General features: G+C 34.1%; 1 protein-coding gene across 9 annotated transcripts in view; it reads left to right on the forward strand.

The window, feature by feature from the left end:
• CSNK1G3 (casein kinase 1 gamma 3) overlaps positions 1-14,087 on the forward strand; it is a 99,041-nt gene extending 84,954 nt beyond the window's left edge. For 5 of the 9 annotated variants that reach the window (XM_045566282.1, XM_045566288.1, XM_045566284.1 and 2 more), the window contains 3 exons: positions 1,980-2,086; positions 2,595-2,618; positions 11,391-14,087. In XM_045566282.1, coding sequence (XP_045422238.1) covers positions 1,980-2,086; positions 2,595-2,618; positions 11,391-11,445 — 186 coding nt within the window. In that variant the 3' untranslated portion in view covers positions 11,446-14,087. The remainder of the gene's footprint in view (positions 1-1,979; positions 2,087-2,594; positions 2,619-11,390) is intronic. The other 4 variants (XM_045566285.1, XM_045566290.1, XM_045566287.1 and 1 more) reach the window with 1 other exon arrangement.
• Positions 14,088-14,361: the final 274 nt, after the last annotated feature.

Here is a 14,361-nt window from a genome sequence, read left to right on the forward strand (position 1 = left end):
TTACTCCAGAGTCGTCAGCTGGCACCAAGTGATAAAGCTGCATAGGAAAATGAGGAACTGAGCAAAGTGCACTGAATACATTTTCTAGGAATCACTGGTAACCTCCAAGAAAACTCTTATTAGAGTTCTGATGTAGGGATAGAGGTCAGATTGCAGGGAGTTAAGGAATAAATGAATGGAAAATTTTATAAAAGTGGAAGTGGTGAGTTATGTTTTTTTTCTCCCAAGAAGTTTAGAAATAAGGGGAAAGGAAGAAATAGGACCATAAGGTGAATTTGCAGGGACAAGACAATTTGGGAATTTCATTATGATTTTTATCATGTTTTAGGATTTGATTCATGCATGCATGCATTAATTTATTTCAACAAGTATTTATTGTGTGCCTGCTCTATGCCAAGTGTAGTGGGGAATGAGACAAGGTTCCTATTGTCATGGAACTTAATTTTAATGGAGGCAGGGGGGCAGAGGTGGTGTCAAGAAACAAATAAGAAAATGAATAAGAAAAATAGCAACTCTGATAAATACTATGCAAAGAATTAAAAATAGGTTATAACATGAAAGACTGTGTCTACGTAGAAATTTATATTGTGTGATAGAAAAAGCCTGTTTTAGAGATGCTTTTTGATAATGTGAAAGATAAGAAGACAGCCAATAAGTAGGAAGAGAATTCTAGGCAGCGACAGTAGAGAATGCCAAGTCTTTAAAGTGGAAAGAAACTTGGCATATTAGATGGAGGCTAGTGAGCTATAGGGAAAGTGGTATGAAAGCAGAGGTTAGGGGCTGGGTGTGGTGGCTCACACCTGTAATCCTATCACTTTGGGAGGCCAAGGCAGGAGTTTCACTTGAGACCAGGAGTTTGAGACCAGTGTGGGCAACATAGCGGGACCTCATCTCTATGAAAAATAAAAAAATTAGCTGGATGTGGTGGCATGTGCCTGTAGTCCCAGCTACTTGGGGGAGCTACTTGGGGGACTGAGGCAGGAGGATTGCTTGAGCCCAGGAGTTGGAGGCTGCAGCGAGCTATGATTGTGCTATTGCACTCCAGCATGGGTGACAGAGTGAAAAAAAAAAGAAAAGAAAAAGAAATCAGAGATAGGCAGGGAGCATCATCAATCACATCATGTGGGACTTTGTCAGTTGGTGTAAGGAATATAGATTTTTTTTATTCTAAGTGAAGTGGGAAACCAACAGTTGGAGAGTTTTAAGTAGGGAGTTATACATGATCTGATTTATATCTTAAAAGGAACAGCCTGACTGCTGTGTGGACAGTACATTTTGTAGGAGGTGAGGACAAGTAAAAGCAGAAGACCAGTTAATAGGATTTTATTCTTAAGAGATCATGGTGGCTTGGACTGGAGTTCTAGTAGTAGTAGAGATGGTGAGAACTGATTAGATACGGATATGTTTGGGGTAGGATTTAACAGGACCTGCAGATGGGTTCCATGTGGGGTTTAAGTTGAAGAGGAATCACGATGACTCCTGCGTCTGAACACCTGGGTGAATGAATGGTGTTGCCTTCTATTTAAATGTAATTTGAGATGGAGACCTGAGTGTGATTAGAGATTGACATGAAGGATCCATTGGAAGGAGTGATATTGAAGTTTTCAAGGAAAGTAATTTATGATGTAGCAAGGTGCCAAAGGACAAGGGGTACACAAGAGGAAACTGATTGAGACATAAGTGTAGGTGTTAGCCTTAAAAACTAGAGGCAAAGAGACAAGACAAATTTCAAGATGTAAAGGAAATGAGTTAAAAAGCACATATTAGATGACACTTGATGTTTAATAAAATGTTAAAGCTATTACTATATTCAATTATGAACAACTACCTACTAATTGTTTTGTATTCCTCATATTAACTTTCTAATTTAAATTCTTTAACCTTAGCTATGTTCACCATTGTATAACCTCTTACTTAGTGTGTATGTATATTTGTGTGTATATATATATATATATAAATTTTTTTTTTTTTTTTTGCAGGTTGTAAGTTCTACAAATGGAGAGTTAAATACAGATGACCCTACTGCAGGACGTTCAAATGCGCCCATCACAGCCCCTACCGAAGTAGAAGTGATGGATGAAACCAAGTATGTATTTGTTTTGCTTGTTTTAGTAATTTTTTGTTCTTAAACTATGCATGTTTGAGATTTATAGTCATACAATTATTTCAGAAATTTTTTTTCAGGGAATAGGTACATGAAAAACAAGTTGTATGCTTAATTATTTTAATTACAAAGTTTAAAATTGTGCTATTCCAGTGAATACTTTAATAATAGATAGTTATTTAAGATCTGTGTTCAAATTCTTATGTAGAATTAAAAGCATATTTTTAGCTTTTGATTTTTAGCAGTGTTGATGCATGAAAGTTATTGTGTACTATTGATAAACATTTTTCTGTAATCATAAGAATAATTATTAATTTTATAAAATGCTGCATGCTGTAATTGTTGAATTAGTTTTTAAAAATATACATTATAATAACACTGGAAAAATATAAGCATGAATAACAACGTGATAATTTCAATTTGGGCTGTTTCTGATGATTTCTCTCTCTCTCTTTTTTCCCTTGTATTTTTTTTTTGTGTGTGTGTATAGCTGCCAGAAAGTGTTGAACATGTGGTGAGTTCTCAAGTGTAGGCAGGCAGAAATAGCTCCGTTGACTGTGATTTCTAAGATTTAGCACCATTTTGTGTTTTTTGAAAACAAACCTCTTAACATAGAAATCATAATTCGTGGAAGTGATTCAAAAGTATTTGATATAATTAATATAGCCCTGAAAAGGAAAAAAAATTATTTGAGGAGCTCTTTTGCCTGCTGCAACTTTTTTGGTTCAGGTGACATAGATTTGGGGCCACTTTTTAATTGCCAACCCTGCTTGTGCTTGTGCATTCATTTTGTAACATAGTTGTTATTTGCTATTTTAAAGAGAAAGATAGGTTTTTGAATTAAGCTTTCTTTTTTCCTGTTTGTAAATGTTAAATACATATAGCAGATATTCTCCTCCCTGAATAGTGTCACTAAAACAGTATTACATTTACTAACCAATTATCATTGCTTTGAATATAATCTTGAAAAATTTTATGATATACTGAGAGAGTAATTTAAAAAATCCTCATCTAAATAGTTCCTGATAATTATAGTTATTATGAAGAATAATATTCTTATTAGTAGAAATATTATATTAAATTAATTCTGACATTTGCCTTTAGTTGTAGTATGTTTACAATGCTTCTCCCAGTTTCAAGACAAAGTTTGAGTCAGCCTTGGTGTGAATAAAGGAAGTTGCTCAGACTAGTAAATTTTGAAGCATTTTATTCATATCCAAAAGGAAACTTACATAATTTTTAAATCAATGCTCATTTGCTGGCTGCAAAATGAGGAAACTTTTGCAGATAGTTCTTTTTAAAGAGCAGTGATCAAATATGCATTTTAATTAGTTTTGACTATAGAATTTATTGACAGCATGACTAAGTTTAGTGTATTTCAGGATATTGTTAACTATATACTTGTGTGTTTTTAAACAAAAGATAAAAACAACAGCTTATATTTGTTTGTGAATTTTAGGTACAGTAGTAAGCACAGTTATGAAAGTAGAGTGGTAGTGTGGCAGATTAGAATGCACATGTCCTTTGCAGTTAAAGATAGATTGTAAAATCCTATTTCTGCCACTTATTTGTTAACCTTCAAGAGAGCTTGTTTGTTTTTCTGTAAAACGAGGCTAATAATATCTACCTCATAGGTTGTTGAGAAAATTAAATGTGATAAAGCTCTGGTATTTCGTCTGGCACATGGGAGGTATTCAGTAGCTATTATCACCCCTATTTATTTCTCCTCTTCGAGCTGCCAGTGACCTCTCTCATCTCTGTTCTTCCTGGGCTTGTGCTTCTTCCATCCAGTGTCCCGTGTTTTTTCTTCCATACCTACCACAGTCTTCATCAAAACTGGCTTTTCTGTGTTCACACCCTCCTAGAGACCTGTTTTCAATTGAATCTATTATATCTATCTGTGTATTCATTCAATTACACTGTTGAGATTTCAGAAATACCTGACAGTGTCCTTGCTCTTCAGTAGATTATAAAGTAGCAGGGAAGATTGCTGTTGCATTACCAAATGTCAGGATATGATTAATATTATGAAAAAGGTATAAAAATTGGTTAGAGTTTGTAAAGAAAAAGATTACTTCCTGACCTTGATGATCAGAGACTGCTGTATGGGGATGGCTTTTGAAGAAAGGCATAGTAATTTATTTAGTTGGGATGAGTGTGAATGTGTGTGTATGGGTTTGGGTCTGTATCTGTAGGCATTGGAAGATGAGAAGGAAAAAATGGTGGGAAGGCTGTTCCTGAAGGAAACATTCTACATTGCTTGGAATAGCCTGTCCAGATTCTTGGCATGGCACCAAGCTCTTCATACCTTTCATATGGTATGATAGGCCCCTGCCTATCTTTCCAGCCCCATTTTCCATTCTGAACCCTGTATTCCATTGGTTCCTTAAGTCTGCCTTTGCTATATTATTCTCTTTATGTATCTCCCACTTCTTGAAACTTCTTGAATATCTTGAGAACAAGGCCTTTTTCATCATCAGATCCTCAGTAGCTAAAACATTATGCCTCAGTAAATTATTACTAAATAATGTGGTATACCCATACAATGAATATTTGACAATATAAAGAAATGTAATTGAAGACATTATGCTAAATGAAAGAAGTCAGATACAAAAGACCACATATTTTGTGATTCCATTTAAATGATATGTCGAGAATAGGCAAATACATAGGCACAGAAAAAAGGTTAGTGATTGCCTAGGGCAATCTCTTCTTTTCTCTCTGCTACCATCTTACAGGTAGTTAGGGACCTGCTTAGAATTTCTCTTTCAGAATCTGTTTCTTTTCCATCTTTCATACCTATGATTGGCAGAGATTCCTCTCACCCCATCCCATTAAGTAGAATGTATTCTATGGTGGACATTTTAGCATCTTCAAGTTCCCCAGCATAGTACCTCACTGGGGTAAATATATGATTTTTAAATGATGGAAAATATTCTATTACTCCATATAAAATGACTTCTTCATTAGTAATTAGATTGTGCCTTACTTGTTTACTGTAGTTGAGAATGTTAAGACAGGTGATACAAATGATAACATCCTCATCATTCCTTTTGGGAATTTAAGATCACAGTGTTTCCTTTAATACCGTTATTTACTTTTTAAATATTAATAGTATGAAACCATCTTTCTTTTTCTCTCTCTGTCCCTCTCTCCCTCTCTCTCTCCCTCCTCCCTCTCCCTCCCCTTCTCCCCCACCCTTTTCCTCTTCCAGCATTTATTGAACAGATTGTTTGTTTGCTAATATGGTAACAATGAAGATATATGAAGGCTTATATATTAATACCATGAGGGAGGATGGAAGGTACACCAATGACTTTTGTACAGTGATTCTCAACCCTCACTTCACATCACAGTCACCTGGAGGAGTTTTAAAAATATACTAATATTTAGGCTGTACTTTCAAAGTTTCTGATTTAATAGTTGCTCTATGGTGGAATCTGGTTATCAGTATTTTTTAAAAGCTTCCAAGGTGATTCTAAGGAGAATAAAGCTTGAGGACCATTGGTCTAATACAAGGTATTGCAGGATTAGCACTGTAGTTGAAGGATGGAATGTTATTGGAGTTCAGAGAATGGAATGTGTACCTCCAGCTGGGAAGATCAGTGAAGTCTTCCTGGGTAAGGGTACATTTGCACTAGTTCCCAAAGATGAGTATGATTTGGCAGGGAAGATGGGTAGAAGGAGTCAGAGAGGTTAGGAGGAGTCAGAGAGAAGAGGCTGAGCTCCAATGATGAGCAAGAAAAAATGGAACCAGTTAGAGGAATAACCCATGTAGGTATAGAGTATGTGAATACGTTAATGGAAGCTTAGGTAGTCTAAGTTACCAATCTAAAAGGGCCTTCGTAGGCAGGTAAAGAAATTTGAACACTATCTTTCTCTATAAGAAAGCAAGCCAAGAAACAATATGATCAAGTTGAGCCTTAGAAAAATTAATTTGGCAGCAGTTATGAGGCTTATGTTACTTCCTGGAGTTCATCAGATTACAGAAAATGCTTCAAAAATATAAATTTTAAGTTTTCCTATGAAACTAGATGGAGATTTTATTTTGGGTCAGGAATTTCTAGTGATTAAACTGTCATTTAAAAAAATGTTTTAAGATGACTGTCTTGGATCATTCATTTAGTTTCTACTAAGTGTTCAGGACTTTGATAGTCTCTAGAACTATAAAGATGGGAAAAACATAGTATGTTTCCTCAAGAGAGAGTTCGGTGAAGAAGAGAGGGGCATAAAAATTATAATATGAGGTGATAGAGAATGTATAATTTGAGGGGGGAGAGGGTAGATTATAGGTGGAAGGAGGAATGTGTGCAAAGATAAGGAGGTATGAAAGACCATGTGGTGAATGACAGGTAGATCTTTTCTTTTTCTTCCCTTTGCCTTTGCCTTTGCCTTTGCCTTTGCCTTTGCCTTTCCCTTTCCCTTTTGTCTGTAGTTTAGGCTGCTTGGGAAGGACTCCTAATGCAGAATAAGACTGAGAGGAGGAAATAGGTTAGGAACCACATTTTGAAGAGCTGTGAGAATCATTGATGAGATTTAAGAGGGAAAGGACATAGCCTATTTATGATGGGGCAATTTGGATGGCAGATTGGAGTGAGGAGAGACTTATCCCGGGAAGTCAGTTAAAAGGCTCTTAGCAATGGTGGAGACAAGTTGAAAAGTTCTGAATTAAGCCAGCATGAGAAGATGGGAAATTTTTGGAAGTCATTTCAGACTTAAAGGACTAACTGCATATAGATGGAGAGAAAGAAATTAGAGATGAAGATGGGTCTGCAAGTTTTTAGTTGGAGTAGTTATGTGAATGGATAGTTTTGTTCTCTGATCTAAAATCTTGGTGGTCAACTAAATAGTTCCTCATTTTTTAGATCAAGAGATCCAGAGATAAGAAATTATATTTCAAGTATAAATTTTAAGGGGAAAAATCCTTTGTCAAAGAATTAAAGATTATATGTCATTATGAACCCAGGTCATGAGAAGCTAGGTTCTGGAGTCCTAAGTGGGTAGGATCTAGAGGTACTAGAAGTCTCAACCAAAGGATGAGCCAGTGAGTCATTATAGAAAGGATAAATAAGAACTTCATATTTCGACAGGGAAATAGGCTTCAGTTTCTGGGTGAATTTGAGAAAAGGAAGTAAGTATATGACATAAATCTGGGAAGACAAGGCAAATTCTAGATGAAGAAAAAGGCAATGAATAAAGTAGAAATGGTGGTACAATGTCAATGGCAAATCCTTGACCCTTACCATATGTGTTTTCTGCATAGTTCAGGACTTTGATCTATTGATTTCTTGTTTCCTGAACAGCTTAGAGTTCATCAGAAGCTGGACTTAACATTTATTCTGAAAGGATTTCGGATTAGATGTGTAGCTTCAAAGCTTTAGGCTAGCTACTGAGTTACTGAATGATCATGTCACAGTATGATCCTGACTTGTGAGAGCATGTTGGCTCACTGGAACCACATAAGGAATAATAAAAAGCCAAAAAAAAAAAAAAAAGGGAAGCCTTAACAAGAACATGGTTCAAATGTCTGGTAAGCTTAGTAAGTTTCCCCAGGATAGTTGCCAATAGTCTAGATCTGAAGAGACCTCAAATGAATATGAACTAATGTGTAAGAAAATACAGCCATGGGGCAGCAAAGAGAAAATGTATTCAGAATTTTATAGGTGTAGATAATTTTTTAAGACCAGATAATCAAATTTATTGATAAAAATAACTTGCTGGCATTGAGAGAACTGTTGTATGTGCTAATTCCTGAAATTCTTGCTATTATTTGCAGTAGTTATGGTCAGTAACTGGTGTTTTCTTTTTTCCTTTCAACTGTACCAAGCTGTGAAATTACATGGTCTCTGTTTATACTTTTGCTGGCACTCATACGAATTGAAGGCACGGGTCCGCTCATCACCTGCAGAGCTCAGCTCAGGGCATCCAGGACTGAGGCTCTGCTGGAAAGGGAGAAACAGGAGGGGTGGTCCAGCAGTTACATCTTGAGAGTAATGTTTCTTGACCTTGGGGTTCAGACTCCTTTAAGAATCTGATGTAAACCATTTTTCTACAGAAAAGCCTCACATAGGCACTAAAATATTTATTTTACAAGGTTTCACTAGGGTTTGTGGCCCATGGATAAGAACTCTAGCTTTAGAATATGCTTTAGCATTTTGACTATGTTCTTACTCCAGGAGTTAGTTGCATTTATGAGACAAATCATTCATTTACTCAATAGATATTAAATGAGTACCAACTTTGTACCAATTTGTTGGGATATATTATCTGTGAGCAAGCTTCATAACAAGCTTACGTTCTAGTGCGAACGCAGATAATAAGTAAACAAATAAAAGAATTTCAAAGTAGTAGTTAGTAATTAGAGTGAAATAAAACAGTAATGTGATAGAGTGGCTATATGGCAGTGCCACTGTTTCAGATTAAGTGCTAGAGATGGGAGACAATTGAAGTGAGACCTAATTTCTTAATTACTAAGACTATAAATGAGATGTTTTGATAATGACGTCTATCTTAATAAATAAACCATAAGGTTAAAATATCAATTTACCTCTTGACTTCTGTAAGTAATACCATATTTTGAGAGCATCTCTGTTGTCTTTGTAGTTGGATACATTCATATCACAGAAAGCAATGCTACCCTCTGGTGGTAGTTACTGGAATAGCATACCAACTGGTCTTTTGCAAATATGTTAGTGGGATTTATTTCTGAAAACTAGATGTCTTTTTTAGATTAAGATGTTTGAATTTAAAGGGTCTATACCATTAGAATTCATCTGAAAATCTTATGTACTCCCAAATAAATGCTTGGCATAGATTTCCATGTTCAATAATACTTACGCTGTTGAAGGAACAGTTACTTAAATGGGAAGAATTTGACTCTCAGAACTGAAAGGAATCCTGGGAAAATAAACTAGACAAGATGAATTGCTAATACAAGTGTGGAAAATCTGGGACTTGGGCTTGTTTATTAAAACATGTATTATATTAAATTCCCCATTCAAAAGGGCTTATATAACTTAAAACACCTTTTTAGTAGAAAATTTTCGGCAATGTATTTTAGAATTTGAAAAGACTAATGTCTTTTCAAAGTATTTAGGAACAGAGAACATTATTAAAAGAACTTTATATTAAACAGTTAAGAATTTCTATTGAAATATTACCAGATTCTTAAACTAAATATTTTAAATATTTGTCTGTTTCTTCTACATACCTATTTTTTCATGTTTTGCTTGCTACCCTATAGACATTTTCTGACTCTTTTCTAAGTCTTTAGTTGAAAGATTCATTTTGGAGTAATGGTTTTTATATTTTATAGAGTAATTTGGCTTAGGTAATGTGTTTTGCTTTTCTATTTTGGAAAATTTATATAACTGAGATTTGAGAAAGTATTAGATAGCTGACAGTTAAAAATAAATTTGACTTATTTTTCTAAATCCTGGAAAAATCTATTACACCTGGGGTCTTATTTTACCATGGCAGCTCTTCTCTAGGCCTTTGACTGGGTAATTCATTTTAGTTCTTTCCAGTAGTTTACCTCCATAAGAATAAGTAATTGTACATATTTCTAGTTGAATCTTTATCAGATGATACACAATTTTGAATTATTCATAGTCCATGGTCTAGTCATTATGTGCGATTTGATGCACTTAAACAATACAGTTGTATAATTTGGTTTTCAGTGCCTGCATAGTGAGTTCATAATCATGGCATAAATCATAATAATGATATGAAATTATTTTTGACTAAAGATAATGTGGGTAGAGAGATTGTGTAATTTAACTGGACAGTATGGATTTCTGTTTAAATTTATCTTACAGAAATATATAAAACATATCTAGCAGTTATTTCATCTTCCATAATCTTTTGCTGGATAGGAAACTTGAAGCAATATGGTTCCTATTATGCTTAGCTTGCAAATGTTGAGTTAATATTCTTTTATGAATGTGGGTTGATAAGAATTGTAGGAACATCTTTATAAGATCATATTACATACAGTCTTTGAATTGGCAGCTTTTGGTGATGAAATCATGCATGTAAATATGGCTTGCATTACAAAATAAGATTCACACACACACACACACACACACTCTGAACTTCAATGATGGAAAATTTAGGGATAGCCAAGAGATAGCCAACTGTGCTTGCCTATGCCAAAAATAAACTCAATCCTAGGAATTAGAAAGTTTTTTTAAAAAAAGACGCTTCACTATATATAATGCCTGTCATTTTGTATGTTCTGATAGATTGACTTTCTTTCAAGTGTGGAGGGGAAAAAAAAACACTATACCTTTTGGCTTGAAGCCGTACCTTCATACATTTATTTGAAGGAATGCCAGGCTTTTAAGGGGTGTGTGTGTATGTTTGTATTGTTTTATGGGGTGTTAGGAACTGATTAGTGATTCTCATTTTTCAGTTCATACAAGCCCCAGCCTTGTTCTACAGCAGCCATGATGTGTTACATCTTCTCATGACTAGGAGAATTTATTGTGAGAAAAACTAGTTTTCTCAGGGATTGTGTCTAGATTTTTTCACCTAGGAATAAAAATCAGAACTTAATTGTTTTAAATACATAGTTTTGAATTATAAAACTAAATCACCTTGATTGTGCTATTTTAAATATTAAGCATAATTTTTACCTTAACTAAAATAACTTACAATAAGCTTGACTCTTCTTTAACTCTTAAAGAATTAAAAAGTGCCAGTCTTGACATTCTATTTAATGTATTTTCTCTTTTCCAGTTTGTAAATATGATGGAGAATGTTTGTTGACTAGTGTATATTTGATTTTTCTTTTTTACTTTTGGAATCTAAACTGATTCTTGGTGAAAATAAAATTTCCAATGTTAGGATCAGTATTGCCTTTTTAATAATGGCCTCAACAATCATAAATAAACAGTGAGAAAGGGAGAGAATGCATAGGATGAATATCATAAAAGCACACCACTGTCAGAAATTATCGAGCATCCTAAGTAAAAATGGTGGGTCACTTGGAATTCAGAACTCTTTAGCTTCTCAATTAGTCTTGGTGCAAAGCCTTTTGAATTTAGTGGCTCCTTTTTATGTTGCATACAATGTCTTGCTATTCCTAAAAGGCATGTTGATGAAACATAATAGTAATAGCTCTGTCATAGTTTCACTAATATATATGCTTCATTGGTGTATTCACTGTTCATCTTGCACCAGCATGTTGCTTTTTATGAGCATTTAAGTTAATGTGATAGATTCAACTTTACTTTGTAACAGTTTAGTACTTTTATAGTAAAAAGAGTGTTTCCCTTATCTGCAGGTGCTGCTGTTTTTTCAAACGAAGGAAAAGGAAAACCATACAGCGCCACAAATGACTCTGGACACAGACAGACCATAGGGAGTTACTTACGCGTTCATCTGCTGTCTTGTGATTAAATCATCTCTGTAGTGACCACATATATTTTCAAGGACTCACTCTTAGAAACAAAAATGTCATACTTTCATACTTCATTTTGTGGTTGTCTTACATTCATATTTTTTTCCTAATTTAACTTTTTTGGAAGCTTTAAAGTTTTGTCAAAATATGAGTACTTTGCCCATCGATGAATGGAATGGACCAGTGAGGTGGTATTGATGAATATAGTTCTATAGAACATTTTTTAGAAGCTCTTCTCCTATTGTAGAAAGCAGTACAGTATCTTAAATGTCAACCAGTTATATGCCTAATTTGGTTTTTTGTAACTTCTGTGAGAGCATAATCAAACAGGAATTTTTTCCCCCAGTGGTTAATGCCACAGAGAAAACAGCATTGCCCAAATGTTTAAAAGAATTATTCCTTGAGAAGTTCATATTTTATGACATCTGCATTGATTTCAGTATTACTGATGGTACTGTTATTCATGAGTCATATTAACATTCTTTCTGTGAAATCATGGTACAGTCACTGCCCAGAGGTACTGAGGAAAAAGCTCTATGGGTTTGGCGGATGGTAGTGGTAAAATGAATCGTAAGTAGTGCGGTAAATACGAGCTCTGCTTTTGTTGCACCACTATGTGAAGTACCGTGTTGCAGAATTGGCAAAAGTGCTTATTGTTAAAAATGCAAACTATTTGTATAATGTAACTTTATGCTTCCAGATAATAATGTATGTTAGACAGCAAGAAATGAATACTTTAAGAAGTGATATATGTTGGAGTTTTAAAGAAATACACTAAGGAGAAGAAATAAATGTGAAACTCGTTGCAGTGTATAAGGTTGAAGCCTAAGAGATCCCACTGAAACCTACTGCTGAATGATTACATTCTCCCTTAAACAGAAAACTTTGGATGTGCCATGCAATGGTGTCTGTTTATTAATTATTTTGCTCTTTGATAAAAAAGAACCCCAGCAATAAAAACTGGGTTACTCTCTTGCCCTATGTGAGCATTAGTCTCTTGTATTCAAGTTTGCTGTTTCTCTGGAATTTTCCTAGTCTTTAGCATAATTTTGATGATTGAAAAATATTTTGGAGAGGATGGGTCAGGTGCTTTGCCTTCATAGTCTTTTGAAGTGCCTGCATATGAACAAAGAAACAATTCTGTAAAAAAGGAAGCCCATTCCACTTTTCAAGTATGTTTTGTTTTAAGCCAGCGAGACACAGATGTACTTTTGTCACATTCTAGTAGCCAGAATTTTCAAGAGGGATTAAAACAAACAAACAAACTGGCCACAAAGATAATTAGGTTGAACAAATCTCATGTTCACTTCTCATTTCTAAAATTGTTACTTACTCCTTCCATGCTGTCTTTTCTTTGTTTTTAAGTATGTGCCTCCAGGCATGCTTATTTATTTTTATTATCTCAAGGTAACATTTAAAATGTGTGTTAACGTAAATAAATCCACATTTTTTAAACTTTATGATTGGATTTACAGGGATTTAATTGTATTTTGTAATTTATTTTTCTTATTAGCCAAAAGTTTAATGCATTGTTTTTGATGAATTAGGCACCCATATGAACACCACAAATCAGGACATTGTTTATCATTGTTGCTTTCAATCCTGTGAATGATCTTTTCTTGATTTTAAAGACTTACACTCAGCTTAGGAAACATTTGCTATATAATTTGGTCAGTAGTTTCCATTCTATTTGTATACTGTCATGATGTCTTAAAGTTCAGGAATTACATACTGAGTTTTTATTTTTGTTTGCTTTGAGCAAGGTAGATGGATGTTTTGGCCATTATAATGTGAAACCACTTCTTTCTTTACAGTATTTGACCAAATTTGTGTGTCTATGATATTTGTAAATACATGCGATATCTGTATTTCTTATCATAAGTCTAGTTTTATTCTCAGTAGGGTTTTTTGGATTGTACAGTGTTTATATGATCTGAACTCCTTATACATAAGAAGGTGTGTATATTAATCCAATTATGGACTTAAAAATATTTTAAAAGTATAAGTACCCTTATTTGCTGCAAAGACCAGTGTGTAGACATTTGCTTTTTAGCAATATTTTTAAGTGCTCTATTTTAAAGCCAAGGAATAAGTCTTTTGGCAACACAAACTGGTCAATAATAGGTAATGCAGGTATGTTCAGGTTAAGCCAACAATGTTTTGCATTTTTATGCTTCTTTTCTGTCAACACTAATGAAGTCAACATTGCCTGAATGTCTGAATAATGAAACACATCCCTGTTTAAAAGTATGTAACTGAAAAAGAAGTAAAAAATAAAGGTAGTTTTTTTAAACTTGCTCTTTCCCATTTCCTCTAATCATGGTTAAAATAATGCCACTCGCTAATTTAAGATAGGAATTTTAAAAATTCAATTCATTTAGTCTATTATAAGTGAGAGGCAGAATTAAAGGAATATGCTTTTGTTATATTGTTTATGTTTAATTTTGCTTTGGTCAAACCTAGTTGTAAAGAGCACATACCAGGAAGGATATAAGCTTTATTTAATGTGTTAAATTCTTTTTTAAACTTCTTTGAACTGGTTGATAGAGTAATTAATTAAAACTAATGTCTTCTGATAAATTAAGGAGAATAAACAGAATCATTTTATTCTTTTTTGAAAATGAAATCATACTATTGTGTTTACACAAAGTAAGCATTATTAATACAATTTTAGGTTAAGGGCTTAAAAATCTTTGCAAATGTAGAGTATATATTTGTGACAGTAACTCACAGTTTATCATTGTGCATTACGGGGTTTGACAAAATGGCATTAATGGTGCTCTACTAACTGAAGGATGCTCCAGGTAAGATAAGGCAAAGCAGGACACATTCAGCACATGAAAAATGTGTCCAT

This window comes from Lemur catta, chromosome 12 (genome assembly GCF_020740605.2).
Source record: "Lemur catta isolate mLemCat1 chromosome 12, mLemCat1.pri, whole genome shotgun sequence".
Classification (NCBI taxonomy): Eukaryota; Metazoa; Chordata; class Mammalia; order Primates; family Lemuridae; genus Lemur; species Lemur catta.